We start from the raw sequence: 20,754 nt of genomic DNA, 5'->3' as shown, positions 1-20,754 counted from the left end.
TAGGCAGAGAAGGAGGCCATGATGTAAGGACCCAGTGGAAGCTCTACCTGTCTTTCTTTCTGTTTTTTTGAGATGGAGTCTTACTCCGTCACCCAGGCAGGAGTGCAATGGCACGATGTCGGCTCACTGCAACCTCCGTCTCCCCAGTTCAAGCAATTCTCCTGTCTCAGCATCCCTATTAGCTGGGATTACAGGTGCGTGCCACCACACCCAGCTACTTTTTTGTACTTTTAGTAGAGATGGGGTTTCGCCGTGTTGGTCAGGGTGGTCTTGAACTTCTGACCATGTGATTTGCCCACCTCGGCCTCCAAAGTGCTGGGATTACAGGCATGAGCCACCATGCCCAGCTGGAAGCTCTACCTTTCTACCTTCCACCTGTGACCCTGACCCCCAACACCCTAACAGCCCCCTGGCATCTGACCGAGGGGGCTTATGAAAGCAGCACCTTCTGAGAAATCCGAAAAATAAGCCCTTTCCTCCAAGTAGACTCAGCCTCGACAGCCTCAGGGCCGGGTTCCCCTGAACAAGTGTGCATGGTGGTTCTGCTCTGATACCCTGAGGGCCTGTGGTTTTGTGCTCCACATCCAGGCCTCACCTTCACCCAGGGTGCTAGCTAGGGTGGGCACAGAGGCTGAGCTGGCCCCCCTTGGCGTGTAGGCCTTGATGTAGAAGCTGTAGGCGGTGGAGGGCTCCAGGTCGCTGACCAGGTGCTGAAAGGTGCTTTTGCTGACTGCTTCCTGATACTCCAGCTCTGGCGGGTCTGGAGAGGCACAGGGTGGGCATGGGAGTATGAAGGACTGGGGGCGTCCTGCCAGCATTGGTGAAATTAGGGCAGCAAGGGTGCAGAAGGGGAAGAAGCAAAGGGAGGCGTCAGGTCGGGGCGTGCAGGATGGGAAGGGATGAGGATTAGTCGATCAGAGGGAGGGGCAGCTGCACGCACCAGCAGCCTTCCTGATATGCAGGACGTAGCCGATGATCTCCTTGGTGTTGGCCAGTGGCTCACTCCAGGACACACGCACCTCAGTGGACGACACAGAGACCGCCTGCACATTGCGGGGAGGCCCCGGCAGCCCCTCAGCCCACAGTACGGTCAGCCTGGCACTGGCCTGTGATGAGCCCGCACTGTTCTCAGCCACACACTGGTAGATGGCCTCATCTTCAGGACCGATTCCAGAAATGGTCAGTGTGCTGCAGGGGAGAGAGAGCCTCAGGTCTCCTCCTTCTCTCTGGAGGTTGGCCAAATCTCCCCATTGGAGAGATGGAGAAACTGAGTCTTTCCAGGAGACAAAGGACTTGTCTGAGGTCTCCCAGCGAGTTAGTGGTGAACTGGGACTCCAACCCGTCTCCAGCCTCCCGATTCTGTGCTCTTCCCCTGCGGGAGGTGCACAGTCTACTCAGGCCACTCACTCCAGGCCCCCCTTCCCTTGCTCTTCCCGGGCCCTCACCCCAGCACACATCACACACGTACCTGTTGTTATTCTTGAGTCTCACGTGGCCTCCTGGCCCTAGCACCTGTCCGTTCTTCAGCCACGTGACGTGAGGTGGTGGCTCACCCTGGGCTTGGCAGGTGAACATGGCTGTGGTCCCAGCTGGCCTGGAGATGGACTGGGGGTGCTGCACGAACTCAGCTGGGGCTGCGAGTGGAGATGAGGAGGTGGGGGGTGGGGGACAGAGACAGCTGTGAGTGACAGCATGAGGAAGGGCACAGGGAATGGGACCAGAGATACGTGGGGCAAGAGGTGGGCTCCAAACACACACTGGCCCCCTGGAGACTCCTCCAGGTGGGGCCCAGCTCAGGAGATGGCTCCCTCCCACTTCCCTCCACCCCAGCAGACCCAAGAGGACTCTATTTTAACGACTATTTAAAAGACTGACATTTGTATCCGAAAGCAATCAAGCTGAGCTCCCTGTTCAGGAAATTGTTAAATAAATAAATGTGCTAATAGGTTTGGCTGCACCTCCAGAAAGCAGTAATGACGGGGGAGATGGATGAGCCTCAGTACCGGGAGCCCCCTCGCCCCCACATTCAATTCCGCTCTCCTCCAATCCCAGGCCTCAGCCTCTATTAACACCGGGAAATGAAATGCTCCATCACTTTCATGTGGACAGATTAACGGCACATGGAATGCTAAACAAACAGGCATTTAAGTTCCTAATTCTCCCACTTCCCACCCTTTCCCCGGCTCTCCGGCAGGAACCACCACAGGAAAACACTGAAAATGTTCATCCAAGTCCAATGCACAGGGACAGTTGAGCCCCAGGGCCAGAAGGAAGGGCTTGGTCAGCAGCAGGGCCCCACCCCGCAGGAGGGGACACAGCTCTGCCTGCACAGTGAGGCTGCCGGCGACAGCGTGAAAACGACAAGCAGGCTGGGAGCGCACAGGCAGGCAGGTGTGAGCATGGACGTGCCACATGTGTGAATGAAAACAGCACATGGGGAGACATGTGTGAGTGACACAGGTGGGGATACCAGCTGAGATGAGAAAGTAGAAATGACTCCCGGGGTGTAGGGGTGCCAGTGGCCCCGGAGGGCAGGCGGGAGCCGGCCCAAGAGCATTCCTTGGGGAGAGTGTGCCGCCTTTGACCTGGCCTGGGGGCCGGTGAGGGGCAAGGGCAGGGCGAGGGCAAGTCCAGGAGACTGGGGTGAGACAGGGCCCTGGGGTTGGACCTGGGCCAGGCGGCAGGGGCCGGGCAGAGGTCCCTGCCCTCCTCCCCAGGGTGGGCTGATCCCTACCTTGTACCACCAAGCGGCCCTGTGCCGTTCTCCTCACGCGGGTGCCAGGTCTGTTGGCTGCACAGACATAGACACCGGAGTGCTGGACTGTCACGTCTGAGATGATGAGGTTTCCCGTGCCCAGCACCTGGATGCCTTCCACCCCAATCGGGCGGCCATCTGCGGAGGAAGGGGAGGAGAGATGGCTGGGGGTCGGATACAGGTGTGCAACAGAGAAAGGAAAGGAAACTTCCAGAGGGTTCTCCTTCCTCCCGTCTTCCAGGGAGCCCCAGTCTTTGACTCTGCCTCTTCCCTCCCAGGCACCTGAACATGGAAGAGGCAGAGGGAGCAGCACAGAATCCTGGCCCCTGGCAGTGGAGACCCTGTCATTGTCCTAGCATCACCACTGACTCACGGGCCGCCTGCAAGGCCCTTCCCTTCCCTTTCACAATCTGGAAAGTAAGCAGTTTGGATTCGATTGACATTTCCCAGCCTGGTTTGTCTTTCTGGAAAAAAAGTTCCATGATCAAATATCCATCCTACACCTGGACAGTAAGTCACATCACAGTGCCCCCGTGACTGGGTACGGGGACCTGGTTAACTTTGTTTCCCTAACTTGTTAGACCAGCAAGCCAGTCCTTCCCGCTTGACGGATCATGCTTTGGGAAATGTTGGACCAGATGGTCCCTGGAGTGCCTGGAGTTTCCTCCTAATGGTGAGGCCACTCTGCCCAGCCTCTCCCAGGGACCTGGCCGTTCCCCTACCCCCACCAGGATCAGATTAGCACAGTCCGAATACAAGGAGACAGCTCCCCATTCAGGCCCTGAAGTGGTGAAATCTATTCCATTATCCCGCCTGCTGCCCCCTCCTCCCCATCACTCAGCTGCTACAATGTGGCACAGTCTCCCTGTGAATGCAGCCCCACCCCACCCCCTCCAGAGTTTCCTTCCCGAGTGACCTTTCCGCTCAGACAATGTGGGCCCATCTGCACCCTTTCCTTTCTCTCCTTCAGCTGCCTGGGGATTTAGGCTGGGGGACTTAGGGGGCCAGGCTGGAGACTGGGGGGCCCAGAGTGAGGGTCTGACAACTGGCTGGGATTTTGAGGGGCTTGGGATTGCACAGCTGAGGAACATGACCAGGATAATGAAGGCAGGGGTTAGCAGGAGGGGACAGATAGTGGGGTGCTGAGGGCTGCTAAAGGGTGCTGGGGTCCCTCAGGCCAGGGTGAGCAGAGGACTGCCAGGACTGGCTAAAGTAACCCAGGGAGCTAAGCCATCCCTGCAGGGGGAGGGAGAATGGGGTGGGCAGGCGGGCCTCCCTGGTCCTTCCAGGAAAGGGAAACTTACCCTCTTCCCAGGCCACAGGGATAGAACGGGCCCCCACGGAGAACAAGCAGGATTCCAGATGCCCCTGGAGCTGGGTGAGGAGTCTGAGACCGGCCCTCCCAGGGGGTGGGACAGGCTGGGAGGGGCAGGGGCTTTGGGGATGAGGCTCACCCAGGCGGCTCCACGACACAATGGGGCGAGGGTTGCCCGTGGCGACACACTCAAGCACGGCAGTCTGGTGCACCGTCAGGGTGAGGTTCTCAGGACCCACGAGGATGGCTGGCTCCTTGTAGGCCCCAGAGCCCGAGCCTGAGAGGATACCACGTTTCCTCACTTCAGCTGGGGACTCTCCCGCTTCCTTACCCCACCCACAACCCAGGACATGGCGGGTGGGAAACAAACACCAGCCCAGAAGCCAGGTCCTGTGGGCAGAGAGATATCAGGGACCAGGGTGTTCGGGACATCCGTCTCTCTGCTGCAGATCCTGCAGGGCCACCAGCGATGGAGTAGTCCTGGAGCTCAGCAGACAGCGTCCCAGGGGGAAATGAGCCAGAGACCTGGCCTCAGATTCCTTTGCACCCTCCTGCCAGGCAGCACAGAGCCTGGCATTCTGCAGGTACTTGGCTGAGAAGCCTGCAGAGGCCAGTTGAAGGTGGTTGATCTAAGGGTGGGAGGAGGAGGAGGCCGGGTGGGGAGGTTGGGGGAAAGGGAGGTTCAGGGGCTTGGGATTGCACAGCTGGTTGCACAGCTGTCTACGTCCTCCAGGCCCTGCCCCTTCAAAGATGGGGAGCTGCCTGCCTCCTCTTCACTCCAGCTGGAGAGGAGCTCGAAGTTCACAGGGACCCAGGGCGGGGACTAAAGGACCCTCACCTGACACGGTGAGCCTGGCCCCGTGGCTGATCCGGATACTGGCGATGTTTGAGGCCACACAGTGGAAGATGCCACTGTCCTCAGCCCGAAGCCCTGTGATCTGCAGGACCCCCTTGGGCAGCAACGTGTACCTGTTGAGGGGAGGGACACAGTTGGCCACCGGCACAGCCACTGACATGATCTAAAGACACAGGGCATCCAAGACACAGCCCAGGACCCAAGCACTGCCCCATCCCGACATCATCACACACTGGGACTCTCGAAGGTGGATGTATTCTCAATTCCAGCCTTGACAACGATCGCACAGAAACCTCAGCCACATCCACAAACCTAGAATCTCTGTCCAGCAAGTCGTGTGGATATCCATCTAAATTGCAACTGCAGAAACACCCCCATCTCAGGCACCTGTGTGCACCAACTACAGCTCCCAGAGCCTCAGGCAGTCCTTCTCTAAGGCCAGAGTCACTGGCCACCTCTTCATCCTCCCTGTCTTTCCCACACGTGGCTCACCTCTCATTGTCCGTGTCAATGGGGACTCTGTTCTTCTCCCATGTGATCAGGGGTTTGGGAAGTCCATGGATTTGGCACTGGAAGCGGGCCACACCGCCCTCCTCACCCACAGCGGCCTGGGGATGTACGTGGAAGTCCGACATGGCTGGGGAAGAGAAGTGTGTGGGTGCGGCACGCTGCTGGGGGCAGAGGGGACGGGAGAATGGGCTGCACTGGAGTCACAGGCACGGAGGCCTGGAGCCCATCCATCAAGGGGCAGGAATTCTCCTGCGAGGGCAATAACTTGGGGGACCCATCAGCACTTACCCCAGCCTCCAACAGCTAGGAAACATTCTCTCCTAAGAGGTGGTATAGGCTGGGCTGGAATACTTTGTAGAAAGTCTGGACAAACTTCTGGATAACAAATGTCTAATAAAGAAATCCTAGGCTGTTGGGACTTCCCTTGGAGACCTTGGTTCCCCCCAAAATGACCCATGAAGGCCAATCAGACAAAGCCCTGCTCCCAAGCCCCACACTCCACTTTTTCAGTAGCTTTCAGATTCATTTTCACAAACTCTCCTTAAGGCAGTCAAGGCCTCAGATCCTCTTCACATTTTCTTCTTTTTTTTTTTTTTTTTGAAGACAACTGTTGCTCTGTCACTCAGGCTGGAGTGCAGTGGCGCAATCTCAGTTCACTGCGACCTCCGCTTCCCGGGTTCAAGCAATTCTCCTGCCTCAGCCTCCCAAGTAGCTGGGACTACAGGCGCTCATTGCCATGCCTGGCTAATTTTTTTGTATTTTAGTAGAGACAAGGTTTCACGGTGTTTCCCAGGCTGGTCTCGAACTCCTGAGCTCAGGCAACCCACCTGCCTCGACCTCCCAAAATGCTAGGATTACAGGCGTGAGCCACTGTGCCCAGCAGTGCTTCACATTTTACAGAACTGGAAGCTGAGGCTCAGAGAGGGGAAGCAATTAGTGCAGTGTTGTCCACCAGGGACAGTGGTCATCAGACCCTGCTTGCCAAGGCCTGCTAGCTTTCTTTTGGTCCCCTGTCCTCCTCCTCCCACCCCCAGTTCATCTGCAGTCTCTCTATGCACCCCAAGAGGGTATTGCATCCATCCAAGGTGACAAGCCTCTCAGAAGACTGTCAGACCTACCAATCTACATTTCAATGTGTCATAAATATTCAGGGACCCCTCCCCACCTTTTGGGGATCTGAACTAACCGCTTGAACTCTGGTCTGCAGAGATCGTCAGTGCAGAGGGGCTGTGGCACACCCTCCCCTCCCAGTTACAAGCTGGTTAAGTGTTTCTGCCCACCCCCGTTTCCACCCATGCCCAAACCCTACCCTATAATGCCTAGGGAAGGAGCCCCTCCCACTTGGGTTCCCAGCTTCAGCACCAGGGCTGCGATTTCATTAAAATCCACTTTGCTTCAAGTGCGGGAAGGCGGTACACCATCTGTCCAGGCAGGCAGCCCCTCATCTCAGGCACTCCATCAACTGGGACAGTTGCTACCCTCCCACAGGAAGCCCTCCCCCCACAGCAGCAGGGACACTGGAACTGGTCCTGGCTCCTGTTCACGGCTCCCTGGTGTGGGCAGACCACCCTCCCTGTGGCCCCCATGCCCCATCTAAAGCCCCCTCAATCCACCAGCCTGATCTGGCCTCCAGCGAGGCCCGAAAGGCGAGCCTTTGTGCCCTTCCACCCAGAGTCCCTGGGGGCTGGCTCCTTTGTGGTGTGTTCTCCATCTCATTTGCATGTGGTTCATTAAATATAAACATGCATAAAAATCCCCCGCCCTGCCTCCTCCTCTTTGAGGGCCTCCTGGGAGTGTGGCTGATGGGTGTGTGCACCTCTTTGTACATGTGTGCGAGGCTGTGTCTCCGTGTATGTGGTCTGAGTGTCCACGTCTGGATGGGAATCTGTCCACTGCTGCAGTGGGTGTTTGCCTCTGGTTCTGTACAGGTAATCAATCACGCACAGGTACAGTCCTTATAAACAGTACCTTGGTGCCCTGGGGGTGGGAGGTAGGGGCAAGTGTCCCAGCTTGTGCCCCCATCAGGCTTGGTGAGAGGATTCCCAGGGAGCACTGGGAGGTCAGCCTTCCCAGTCTCAGGCCAAAGGCTGCATTTGGCCAAGGGAGGTCAGCCCAGGGGCTCTGGGAGGGGGCTGAGGTACTGCTGGAGCCCCTCTACTGCCTCTAGCCCCCAACCTCCAGGATGGCAACTGCATGCCATGAGCACAGGGAGAAGAGAGGCACCCAGGCTCCAGGGTCAGCTATCTGCATCCTTCAAAGATGGGGAGCTGCCTGCCTCTTCACTCCAGCTGGAGAGGAGCTCAAAGTCCCTCAGGGACCTGGGGTGGGGACTAATGGCTCTGCTGACTACAGATGCCTCCTCATTAAGGAAGGAATCCTTTTGTGCTTCTAGCCCCATTCTGGGCTCCCTGGAGGCGCCCAGCGCTAGAAGCTGGCCTGAGGAAATATACAAGGGAAAGGGCTGCTTCTTATCAGGGCGCTGGGGATGGAGAAAGTCTGGCTGCCACTGCCTGGCTTCCTCCTCCTCCCCACAGCACTGAGCAGCCACAGCACAGTGGGACATGGCGCTAGGCCTGGAAGGGTCACAGGTATGGAGCCAGTCTGATATCCTCCACTGTGTACAGTGCAACTCCTAAGGGTCCCCTGGGGCCCCCTGGATGCAGCTGAGCCCACCTCCTGCCCACATTTCCCTTCCATCAGTGCAACACCTTGCTGTACCTCTCTCTGAGCTTTACTTGGTTACAGTTCTGTCAAACATTTAATTTGAAGGGTAGCTTTGCCTTTAAGAGTAACTGAAGCCTGGGCAAGGTGGCTCACACCTGTCATCCCGGCACTTCGGGAGGCCAAGGCGGGCGGATCACCTGAGATCGGGAGTTCGAGACCAGCCTGACCAACATAGAGAAAATACAAAATTAGCTAAGTGTGGTGGCACATGCCTGTAATCCCAGCTACTCGGGATGCTGAGGCAGGAGAATCACTTGAACCTGGGAGGTGTAGGTTGCGGTCAGCTGAGATAGCATCATTGTCAACTCCAGCCTGGGCGACAGAGTAAGATTCTCTCTCAAAAAAAAAAAAAGAGCAATTGTAAACCACAAATCTGAAGCCAATCTAACTGCAGAGTGGACTGCATGTTGGACTAGCTTATCACTGTGTAGAGGAAAGGTAAGCTGGCTGCACAGGTGTGGTCCAGGAAGGACAGGCGGAAGAGGAGGGCGTGGTCTTCTTCATCGGAGACTCCTCCTTCTCTCCCTTCCTTAACCCTCTCTCAACTCTTTGGTCAGTCCTGCATACTCCTTAGGCATCCTGAGAGCTCTGTGAGACCCTGGGCAGGCAGCACTCTCTCAGCCACAAAGGAAGGGCGTGGACAAGCCGCTCTTCAGGGCCCCTCCAGCCCTCCCTCACCATCCGTCTTCATGAACAGGATCCACAATCTCTGGACCAGCAAACTCAACTTAGCTGGAGTCTCCCAAAATCTTCCACACACATCTGTTTCATAAGAAATAGTATTTTTCCTTTTTTTTCCTTTTGAGACAGGATCTCACGCTGTCACGCAGGCTGGTGTGCAGTGGTGTGATGCAAGCTCACTGCAGACTTGACTTCCCAGGCTCAGGCAATCCTCCCACCTCAGCCTCCCAAGGAGCTGGGATCACAGGCACACACCCAACACAGGCACATGCCCAACTAATTTTTTAATTTCTTTCTTTCTTTCTTTTTTTTTTTTTTTTGAGACGTAGTCTTGCTCTGTCACCCAGGCTGGAATGCAGTGGCACCATCTTGGCTCACTGCAACCTCTACCTCCCAGGCTCAAGTGATTCTCCTGCTTCAGCCTCCCAAGTAGTTGGAATTACAGGTGCACGCCACCATGCCCGGCTAATTTTTGTATTTGTAAAATAGAGACAGGGTTTCACCATATTGGTCAGGATGGTTTTGAACTCCTGACCTCGTGATCCACCCACCTTGGCCTCCCAAAGTTCTGGGATTACAGGGGTGAGCCACTGTGCCCGGCCAATTTCTGTATTTCTTATAGAGACAGGGTTTCCCTATGTTTCCAGGGCTGGCACAGCATTTTGCTTTTGGAAATTTGAGGAAAAGGTATGTTGGGGCCACTTTGGCCCCCCCCTAGTCTCTCAGGGTAGAACATGTTTGATTTATGACTATGTTTATGCCCTGGCTTGTGCCAGCAGGACACAGAGTCGGGTAGGCTATCCCTGATTATGTCTCTCTAGGGAGAGGGTCCCTGGAAAAGCATGAAGAAGTGGAGCTGAGGGCCGGACCTCAGGGCACCCTGAGATCTGAACGAGTCACCCTGCAGGCCACTGTGTTGCTGATGACAGTGCAGAAAAGCTAGTGTGTTAGCACAGATGTTTGTGTCTGGTGTTGGTGGTACTGTGTCTGTGGCTGGTGCATGTGACAGTGGTGCTGTGATTTGGTTCTTTACACTCCTGTGGACATCTGTTGGCCTGGTGCAGACAGTTTTGGGTCCCTCAATTCAAGCTGGCTGATGGGAGAGGGTGATAGGCAATGGTCCTCCAGGTGTGAGGGCCAGAGAAAGCGACAGGGAGGACAAAGTCCTGCTTGGCAGTAGGTGGGGAGAAAGGAAGGAGAGGCACCTTTGTTCACAGTGATCTGGGAAGGAGTCTCTCAGCCCCTCCCTGCCACCACCATAGGTGCAAACAGGCTGTGGGGAGAGACAGAGGGCAGAGAGTGAGCTTAGCAATTCACAGGGTTGGAAGGGAACAGAAACAGGCAGGAAGCAGTTCCTGGACACCCCTATAAATCACCAGAGGGGAGGGGTCTCCTGAGAGCCAGCTCTACAGCCGCTCAGGGAGTGGAGGGGGACTTTCTTCCTGGTCCAGGACCTCTGACAAGGTCAGGCCTGGATCTGATTAGACAGGCTCCAGGGGGAGGTGAGGGCAGCAAAGGGTCGAGGTAGAGTTCTGGGAAGGAAGCTCAGGCCCCCCACCCTTTGGCCACAGCCAGACTCCCATCCGGTGCGTGATGGTAAAAAGATCTGGGGGCATGTTTGGATGGAGAGATCAAAACATAACCTTTGCAAAAGCGAGGGGCCCTGGGGGTCTGAGGCGCCGGCTGCCCCCACCTCATACAGCCATTCAAGAGGGGCAGTTGTGAACCACAGACTCTTCTGAAGGCCACCAAGGCCCACTCCCTCCTTGTATCCATCCCTGACAAAGACCAGGGACACATAGCCTTCTGGACGTCCAGCCCCTCCTTGGGCAGCTGGGACAATTATCATGTTTTTGGTTATTCCAGACACATGCCTGAATCCCATACACTTCTACCTGCGGCCCCCAACTTTTCCCTTAAAACCACGTTTTCTTTTTTTTTTTTTTTTTGAGATAGAGTCTCCATCTATCACTCAGGCTCCAGTGCAGTGGCACGATCTCAGCTTACTGCAACCTTTGCCTCCTGGGTTCAAGTAATTCTCCGGTCTTAGCCTCCCAAGTAGCTGGGACTACAAGCACACGCCACCATGCCAGGCTAATTTTTGTAATTTTAGTAGAAATGGGGCTTTGACATGTTGGCCAGGCTGGTCTTGAACTCCTGACCTCAAGTGATCCACCCGCCCCAGCCTCCCAAAGTGCTGTGATTACAGTTGTGAGCCACCACGCCTGGCCCACATTTTCCAATATAGTGGCCAGGTATTAAGCACTTGAAATGTGGCCAGTCCAAATTGAGATGGGCTGTAAGTATCAAATACACACTGGATTTTGAAGACCCAGCATTAAAAAAAGAGAAAGAGAAAAGACACTAATCTTAGGGGAATGCAAATCAAAACTACAATGGAATGTGTACTATCAAAAATACAGAAAATAGCAACTGTTGATGAGGATGTGGAGAAATCAAAAACACTGTGCACTGTTGGTGGGAATGCAAAATGGTGCAGCCACTGTGCAACATCGTATAATTCTAAAACAATTAAAAGTAGAATTAGCACTTTTAATTGTTTAGTGGTCCAGCAATCCCACTTCTGGGTATATACCCAAAAGAACTGAAAGCAGAGTCTCAAAGAGATATTTGATAATGTCTACAACAGCATTATTCACAATAGCTAAAAGGTGAAAGAAACTTGTGTCTACTGACAGCTGGATAAACAAGATGTGGTATATCCATAGAGTGGAATATTGTTCAGCCTTAAAAAGGAGGAAATCCTAGCAGGGCACGGTAGCTCACGCCTGTAACCCCGGCACCTTGGGAGGCTGAGGCGGGCGGATCACAAGGTCAGGAGATGGTGACCATCCTGGCTAACATGGTGAAACCCCATCTCTACTAAAAATACAAAAAAATTAGCCAGGTGTGGTGGCATGTGCCTGTAGTCCCAGCTACTTGGGAGGCTGAGGCAGGGTAATCCCTTGAACCTGGGAGGTGGAGGTTGCAGTGAGCTGAGATCCCGCCACTGCACTCCAGCCTGGGCGACACAGTGAGACATCTAAAAAAGAAAGAAGGAAATCCCGACACATGCAACAACAGGGATGAACCCTGAGGAGGACACTATACTAGGTGAGATAAGCCAGTCACAAAAAGATACTGTACAATTCTACTTATTTGAGGTATGTAGAGCAGTCAAATTCATAGCCCACAGGGCTTTACATCACCAGAGGACTTTGAATTAATTTCAATCATCAACCATCCCCTATCTGTGCTGTCCAATGTGGTAGCTATAAGCCACATGTGGCCATTGATTTATTTTTTTGAGACAGGGTCGTGCTCTGTCACCCAGGCTGGAGTGCAGTGGCATGATCCTGGCTCAGCACAACCTATGCCAAGTGATTTTCATGCCTCAGCCTCCCTAGTAGCTAGGATTACAGGCACCTGCCACCATGTCTGCATAGCTTTTTGTATTTTTAGGAGAGACGGGGTTTCATTCTGTCGGCCAGGCTGGTCTCAAACTCCTGGCCTCAAGTGATCCTCCCACTTGGGCCTCCCAAAATGTTGGGATTAATAGGCATGAGCCACCATGCCTGGCCTCACATGTGGCCATTTAAATTAGAATGACATACAATTAAAAAATTTAGTTCCTTCTTCTCACTAGCCACATTTCAAGTGCTCAGCAGCCACAAGTGGTTACTGGCTGTACCAATAGAAGAACTTGTCGTTATAGAGAAGTCTATTGGACAGCACTGGTCCAGACCCAAGGGAAGGCCGTGGATTCCCGCACCTCCCCCACCACCTTCTCTTCTGCTTTCCCGCTGTCCTGCCAGAGAGCAACCCTCCTCTCCATCCTCATCACTGGCTGGCCTTGTCCCTGCCTGCACCCCACCTCTTGGCCACATGTACTCAGAGACTGACGGTGAGGCCCACATCTGATTCCATGCTAGGGCTGCTGGAGCGCAGTGACACGATCTCAGCTCACTGCAACCTCTGCCTCCTGGGTTCCAGTGATTCTCCTGCCTCAGGCTCCTGAGTAGCTGGGACTACAGGTGTACACCACAACGTCCGGCTAATTTTATTTTTTTTAGTACAGAAGGGGTTTCACCATATTGGTCAGGCTGGTCTCGAACTCCCGAACTCATGATCCACCCGCCCTGGCCTCCCAAAGTGCTAGGATTATAGGCATGAGCCACCACACCTGGCCTGTGTGTGTATCTGTGTTTTTTTGTTTGTTTGTTTGTTTTTGAGACAGAGTCTTGCTCTGTCTCCCAGACTCACCTTGACCTCTCTGGCTCAGAACTTTTTGAGGTAGTGGTACAGGGACAAGATGAATGGTAAAGGTTCTGGACTCATACAGAACTGAGTTCAAATCTCAGCACCACCATTATGGACTGTGAGATCTTGGGCAAGTGATACAATCTCTCAAAATCGCTACTGTCTCACTTATAAAACCAGATGATCACAGCTCACTCACTGGAGCTACTGCGATAGGGGAGGATTCAATGAGCTATGATCGTAAAGTGCTTAGCACAGGCCTTGGCAGAGTGAATACTTGCTATCTATTCTTGAGGGGAGATAGTATAATCTTGAGTTAAAAGGGAACTGAGAGGTTGTGGAAGAACAGGGCAGGGGATTAGGAAAAAGTAGTGGTAGCTCTCTTCTCCAAGGAGCAGCCTCTTCCCTCGAGGGGACAAGGCTCAGGGAGTGGGTGGAAGAGCTCAAGCTGTCTGGAGAAGGGAGTAAAGACTGAATTTGTAAGGCCTGAATGGTGTAGGGGGAGGACATGGGGGGCGGCGAGCAGCAGGGTATAAACCAGAGCCTCTTCTACCTTACTTCTGCCTGGGGACTTCACAGGGGCCCCAATAGACAAGCTGTCAGTTGGAAGAGGCCACTGGGTAATTGAGGCCTTGATTTCTCTAGTAAAATGTTTATGAAGCCTATAAATCCAGCTCTTTATTGGCCAGGCTCATTCCGGGGGTTGGATGTGGCTCTCCGAGGTATAGTTAAAACACCTGCTGAACTCAGGCGCCTGATGGCTACTCTGGCCTCCACCCAGACCCACCAGAGCCACCAGGCAGAGTGCTGGTGGTGCATGGCTGGGGCAGGATGGCCCCTGGAGTGCAAGGAGGCCAGCCAAGTCCCATGTCAAATGCTCTTTAAACTCCTCAAGGTACCTGCAAATATCCCATCTCTATAAGTCTATGAGGAGAAAGGTGGTGGAGAGAACCCTGAATCTGGGGGAGGCTGGCTACTTGCTCAAGGTCCCTGGTGGGGTAATGGTCTTGACATCAGGGTTCTCTGGCCCAGGCTTATCCTTCCCAACCCTCTGAGCCACGTACCCATCATCCGGGTCCCTAATTAGCCCCTGACTTTGGCCCCCACTGACCGGCTGTGATCATCTGGGGTGGGGGAAGTATGACTTACTTCCCTGGGCTTCCAAAGGAGTGTCTGAGAGTTGAATGAAGGCTCTGAACCCAAAGAGTATGTTTTGAGAAGGGGGAAGGCTCTGTGGCATCTGGGTGTCAGAGTGGGTGGGAGTGGATATGGAAAGATGGGTGTCTGGCATTTACAAATAGCTTCAGGAGACTGTGGTGGCTTCGATGGGGGTGACTCACCCGTCTGGGCCTTTGCCTGGTGACCCTGCTCTGAGAAGCCTCTGGATGCCTTTGTCGGCCTTCTTGGCCTCCTCAAGTCCCTCACCTCCTGCCTTGGGCCCCTGAACCCCAGCCCCTCCCTCTTCTCTCTCTCACTACCACCAGCTCATCACTCCCCCACACCGCCAATTCTAACACAAAAAGCAACTTTGTCTTTCAAGTCAGCAGCCATAAATCCACATCTCTCCCCTGTCACAGCCACCTCTGACAAACAGGGGCCTGGATGGGGACAGTGGGAGGCTGGATTCCGCTTGGGAACATCCCCGAATCTAGCTGTTGTTCCCCTGGCTGGCAGACGGGTGAAACGGACTACAAGGCCAAAGGCGGGGCTGCAGGGCAGGCACACAGGGCTCACAGCAGCCTCTAGGCCAGGCTTTTACAACCCAAAGGGAATAAAACCACTTAAAGCCCTGCTTTTAATTACTCAGCCCCATAATTTGGAGGCTCCAGTTCTTCCTCCAGATCAAGCTAGGAGCTCCTCCTCCTTCAGTGGAGGGTGTGAAGTGTGCCTGGGGGAATGTGCTGTGGGACACAAGCAGGGCACCTCCTTAGACAGCAGAGACTAGGGGGTACACTGCCCTGCATTCCGTGGTAGCCTCTTACATTCAGGGAGGAGGGAAAGGGAAAGGGAGAAAGGCATCTCCTGCCCCACGTGACCATCCCATCAATCCCACAGCTGGGTTTTCAAAAGCAGTCCCAATTTCAAGTATTTTACCCTGTTTTCATCCTACATATCAGGCAATGAGTCAGGAGGTGTCCTGGTTTTGGGTTTAGGAAATACAGTCGTCTGTTCTATTTATGCCACAGACCCACTGAGTCAACTGTAAGCATTCATTCAATAGATACATACTGAATGCTAATGCGTCAGGACATTCTGGCAACCCAGGAGCAAACTCCATCCCACAAGTCCTGTCCTTAGATGCACACACCCAAGCTCCTAGGAAACATCAGAAGGATGATGGCCAGGTGCAGTGGCTCACACCTGTAATCCCAGCACTTTGAGAGGCCAAGGTGGGCAGATCACTTGAGCCCGGGAGTTTGAGACCAGCTTGGGCAACATGATGAAACCCTGTCTCTACAAAAAATATACAAATAAGCTGGGCATGGTGGCGTGTGCCTGTAGTCCCAGCTACTTAGGAGGCTGAGGCAGAAGAATCACCTGAGCCCAGTAGGTTGAGGCTGCAGTGGGCCTTGACTGTGCCACTGCACTCTAGCCAAGGTACAGAGTGAGACCATGCCACGCACACACTCCTGCACACACACAAAAGAAAGAAATAAAAGAAAAAGAAAGAAACATCAGAAGGATGAAAGCACCAGAGCCAGGATCCCAGGTCACTGTCACAGTAATATGGCTCTGAAAAACAGACCTGCAAAGGCCATCAATGGGCAAAGGTTAGATGTTACTTCCATCTGTATAACTCTGTTATACAGATTTATACTGTAGGGATTACTAGCCCTTCTAAGGCTCAGACATGTTAGGTAACTTGCCTGTGGTCACACCGCCAGTCAGTGGTGTTAAGGCAAATATTTGGACTTAACAATAGTCTGATTCCAAATCCAGGGCTCTCTGCCTTCAACACAAAGCTGTCCTCAATGGAGAAATACATATTCAAATGCCCCTTAAACATGACTGATGAGGCCTACACTCACCCAGAAAAACAAATAGGCACACAACATCCTAGACCATTACAACCACCCTGCCTACTCACACTCAGGGTCACCCATGACACAGCAGGCTTCGCTTTAACTCCCCCAGTGGTTTGGTGGTAGGTTTTATAGAGAGTAACTAATGCGAATAAGCACCATGACAGGTGGTATTATCACCCCCACTAATGGGCACTGTGCCCCCACATGGCTCCTGAATTCTATTAATACAGGCAAATAAACAACCAAGATGGTTCTTCCTTCAGCACTTTCAACTTTGCCCTCCAGCAGACCCGAGCTGTGCAGCCTTCCAACAGTGGGGCTGCAGATCTATGCCTGTAGTCTAGCCCATTGGGTTGTATTAGGAGTGATTTATTTTCCTGTTTTGAGGCCTTGAGGGGAGGCACTGCGAAATGCTAGTGGCTTCCATGGAGTAAAAGAATAGCCATGAGACTCGGCTCTTTTTTTTTTTTTTTTTTTTGAGATGGAGTCTTGCTCTGTCACCCAGGCTGGAGTGCAATGAATGGTGTGATCTCAGCTCACTGCAACCTCTGCCTCCCAGGTTCAAGTGATTCTCCCGCCTCAGCCTCCTGAGTAGCTGGGATTACAGGTGCCCACCATCATGCCTGGCTAATTTTTTTGCATTTTTAGTAGAGATGGCATTTCCCAATGTTGGCCAGGCTGGTCTTGAACTCCTAACCTCAGGTGATCTGCCTACCTCAGCCTCCCAAAGTGCCGGGATTACAGGCGTGAGTCATCAGGCCCGGACGAGACTCAGCTGTTTTAACAACTGGATATGTGGTCTTGGTAAAGGCAAAGCTCCTCTCTGAGCCTCTGTTCCCTCCTCTGTAAAATGTTGGACAATTCAATGACTGAGTCTCATCCAGCTGCAACCTTTGAGGCACATCTGCTTCCAAGTACCAGCCAACAGTGCAGGGGCAGGGGCAGGGAGATGACTTGGAATTCCCCTCTGCCTTGGACTTGAAAATGTCCAGGCTCAGCAGAGGCCCTCTCCACAGACAGCATGTCTCTGCCGGTGTCAGGGTCACCAATCTTCCTTATGTAAACCTGCCCAGTCCCACAATATCCCTAACTTCCGTTGTTCTGGTCAGGATACCGGATCTCCCTCACCTCCCGGAAGGGCATCTGGCTAAGGGGGTCCAAGCTGCAGCTATTAAGTAAATTGCTTTCACATGACCACAAGGACAACTCAACAAAAACAGACACTTCCCCCAAATTTCCAGAGCCAGATATTAGGATTTGTAGGAACTAATATAGTTGGGGTTTAGGTAACAGAGAGGTAGGCTGAGATCAGCTCCTGGTGCTGTCACAGATTCCGTGTGTGACCTTTTGATTCCAACCTTGATTTTCTCATCTGTAAAGTGAGAATGGGGTAGGATAGACAAATAATCTCTAAGGTCCATACTAACATTAAGATTCTAGGATAACACTGGGTAAAGTGGCCCCTCTTCATCTGTCGGGAGCCTGTGAACCAGAGCAACTCCATCTTAAACAGGAGCTGGGTAAAATGAGGCTGAAATCTACTGGGCTGCATTCCCAGAGGGGTAAGGCATTCTAAGTCACAGGAGGAGATTTTGCCAGCACAAAATACAGGTCATAAAGGCTTTGATGATAAAACAGGTGGCAGGCTGGGCACGGTGGCTCACGCCTATAATCCCAGCACTTTGGAAGGCTGAGGCAGGTGGATCACCGGAGGTCAGGAGTTTGAGACTAACCTGACCAAAAGCCAAAACCCTGTCCCTACTAAAAATACAAAAATTAGCCGGGCATGGTGCCACAGGGCTGTAATCCTAGCTACTTGGGAGGCTGAGGGAAGGCAGGAGAATTGCTTGAACCTGACAGGCAGAGGTTGCAGTGAGCTGAGATTGTGCCATTGCACTCCAGCCTGGGCGACAAGAGCGAAACTTCATTTCAAACAACAACAGCAATAACACAAACAGGTTCCAGTAAAGGAGCCGGCCCAAGCCCACCAAAACCAAAATAGCCACGAGAGTGACCTCTGGTCATCCTTACTGCTACACTCCCACCAGTGCCATGACAGTTTACAAATGCCATAGCAACATCCAGAAGTTACCCTGTATGGTCTAAAAGGGGGAGGCATGAACAATCTACCCCTTTTTTAGCATAGCATCAAGAAATAACCAGAAAAATGAGCCACCAGCTGGGTGTGGTGGCTCATGCCTGTAATCCCAGCATTTTGGGAGGCAAATTTAAGCCTTGCCAGTTTTATAGTGGCTGCTAAGTAGAGTAGCTAATGTCTACGTTTTATTATCACATGTATTTTTCTCTGGCCAGTACAAAAAAAAAATAATTTTCCTTTATGATGCGGCTTGGTCCCCAGGGTGATGGTGACAGAAGCCTGATCACTAGGGCCGCTCAGGGAGAGGGAACCCAGAAGCCTGGCATGCCAACAAAAGGGTAAGAATTCCTTCCTAGTCAGATTTTTGGCTCCTCTCTCTGTGCAAACGGTTGAATGAATGGAAAAAAAATCCTTGTGTATCTCCTCAGTAAAGTTTTGATCAATGTGAAAAAGGATTCTAAGGCTAGTCTTAAGCTGGTATATTCTGTGCTATGAATTCGTTCTTCTGTGTCGAGGAGGTACTTCAGGATAAAACATGGGTTTAGAGCATCTGTAAGGCCTCTTTTCAAGACGACCTTAGGCAAGCTGGTCAGTAACAAACTTGGCTGCAGGTCCCTAAAACAAACAAAAACTGGATGCAGTCTCCACCTTGTTTTATGTCCTTGGGAGCTTCACCTTTTAACCACGTGGCAGTACTTTCTTTTGTTCTCTGCCTTCAGGGAACAGGAAGTGTAGGGTTCATGTCATAGTTAGCAAAAAAAAAAAAAAAAAAATCGTATTAAATAGTTAAAAGCCTTTAGACTTCTTCTGAGAAAGAAAATAGAGATGGGCCCATCCTTAGTAGCAAAGGTTTCACAGTGGCAGTCAGAGTTCAATTCCCCACCTAGGAAGTAAGTTGTTTCTGGTTTAATATCTGCATAACCTTGTCTATTCTCTTCTCTGTGGACTGTCTTAAATTTTCCTTTCTTTATTTTTATTTATTTATTTATTTTTTTGAGACGGAGTTTCGCTCTTGTTACCCAGGCTGGAGTGCAATGGCGCGATCTCGGCTCACTGCAACCTCCGCCTCCTGGGTTCAGGCAATTCTCCTGCCTCAGCCTCCTGAGTAGCTGGGATTACAGGCACGCGCCACCATGCCCAGCTAATTTTTTGTATTTTTAGTAGAGACGGGGTTTCACCATGTTGACCAGGATGGTCTTGATCTCTTGACCTCGTGATCCACCCGCCTTGGCCTCCCAAAGTGCTGGGATTACAGGCTTGAGCCACCGCGCCCGGCCCCAGATTTTCCTTTCTCTAAGCACCTAGGAGGTTACCATTGGTAAAGTTTAGAAGCTAGATATACTGGCTGCTTGGCATGGCTAAAGTTGGGTAATAAGAGATATGAAAGGATTATTTATTTATTTATTTAAAAATTTTTTGAGACAAAGTCTCGCTCTGTCATCTAGTCTGGACTGCAGTGGCTGGTCTTGGCTCACTGCAACCTCCACCTCCCAGGTTCAAGCTATTCTCCTGCCTCAGCCTTCTGAGTAGCTAGGACTACAGGCACCCACCACCACAGCTGGCTAATTTTTGTATTTTTAGTAGAGACTGGGTTTCACCGTGTTGGCCAGGCTGGTCTTGAACTCCTGACCTTGGCCTGCCTCGGCCTCCCAAAGTGCTAGGATTACAGGCATGAGCCACTGCACCTGGCCTGAGAGTGAGCTCTTATCTGCACTTCTGCCTGGTGTGTCCTAGGCTAGGCTCCATACTAGCGCATAATTAAAATCTCAGATTTATCAAGGTTTTCACCAAAAATAAAAGTTGCTTAGAGTTAACATTAAAACATGTAATTGAAACTACTAAAGATACAATTTTACATGCAAGGTGTGTAAAGGAAGTAAAATGTGTTTTTGGTAAAATATTATAAGAAGTCATGGGAATATGAATGTTTTGCTCCCTAAAGTGTTAAAGGATTGTTTAAGAAAGAGAAAACATCTAAAGTTTAAACAAGATGTGAAAGGTTTATAAAAATTAATTGTAGGCCGGGCGCTGTGGCTCACGCCTGTAATCCCAGCACTTTGGGAGGCCGAGGCGGGTGGATCATGAGGTCAAGAGATTGAGACCATCGTGGTCAACATGGTGAAACCCCGTCTCTACTAAAAATACAAAAAATTAGCTGGGCGTGGTGGCGCGTGCCTGTAATCCCAGGTACTCAGGAGGCTGAGGCAGGAGAATTGCCTGAATCCAGGAGGCGGAGGTTGCGGTGAGCCGAGATCGCGCCATTGCACTCCAGCCTGGGTAACAAGAGCAAAACTCCGTCTCAAAAAAAAAAAAAAAAAAAAAATTGTAACAGATTCTGTGTGTGAACACATTGGCTAAAGTTAAAGCTGTATTATTCAGTTTTTCCATAAATTGAACATTGGATTAAAGCACAACAGCTTTTTCTTAGAGCACAATGTGCTCTTTAACAAAAAAATATAAAGTGTTATAAAAAGTTTATAAGAATCTTACTTTATCCTTGAACATTAGCATTGGGTAAATATGTCCTAT

General features: G+C 52.1%; 1 protein-coding gene and 1 long non-coding RNA gene across 5 annotated transcripts in view; one reads left to right on the top strand and one right to left on the bottom strand.

Moving 5' to 3' along the window:
• LOC141583477 (uncharacterized) overlaps window positions 1-3,890 on the top strand; it is a 34,574-nt gene extending 30,684 nt beyond the window's left edge. The window contains exon 3 of the long non-coding RNA XR_012516101.1: window positions 3,034-3,890. This is a non-coding gene — a long non-coding RNA (uncharacterized LOC141583477). The remainder of the gene's footprint in view (window positions 1-3,033) is intronic.
• Window positions 1-20,754, bottom strand: part of IGDCC3 (immunoglobulin superfamily DCC subclass member 3) — a 56,336-nt gene that overhangs the window by 3,562 nt on the left and 32,020 nt on the right. For 2 of the 4 annotated variants that reach the window (XM_039469436.2, XM_010351624.3), the window contains 7 exons: window positions 5,419-5,563; window positions 4,909-5,039; window positions 4,210-4,347; window positions 2,735-2,893; window positions 1,469-1,634; window positions 941-1,188; window positions 596-760 (listed from right to left, as the gene is read on the bottom strand). In XM_039469436.2, coding sequence (XP_039325370.1) covers window positions 596-760; window positions 941-1,188; window positions 1,469-1,634; window positions 2,735-2,893; window positions 4,210-4,347; window positions 4,909-5,039; window positions 5,419-5,563 — 1,152 coding nt within the window. Of the gene's footprint in view, window positions 1-595; window positions 761-940; window positions 1,189-1,468; window positions 1,635-2,734; window positions 2,894-4,209; window positions 4,348-4,908; window positions 5,040-5,418; window positions 5,564-5,724; window positions 19,353-20,754 lie in introns of those variants that run through there. The other 2 variants (XM_074392802.1, XM_074392801.1) reach the window with 2 other exon arrangements.

Source organism: Saimiri boliviensis, chromosome 2 (genome assembly GCF_048565385.1).
Source record: "Saimiri boliviensis isolate mSaiBol1 chromosome 2, mSaiBol1.pri, whole genome shotgun sequence".
NCBI classification, from domain to species: Eukaryota; Metazoa; Chordata; class Mammalia; order Primates; family Cebidae; genus Saimiri; species Saimiri boliviensis.
The sequence above is the reverse complement of the archived record's forward strand: the minus strand, read 5'-3'. Positions and strand labels throughout refer to the sequence as shown.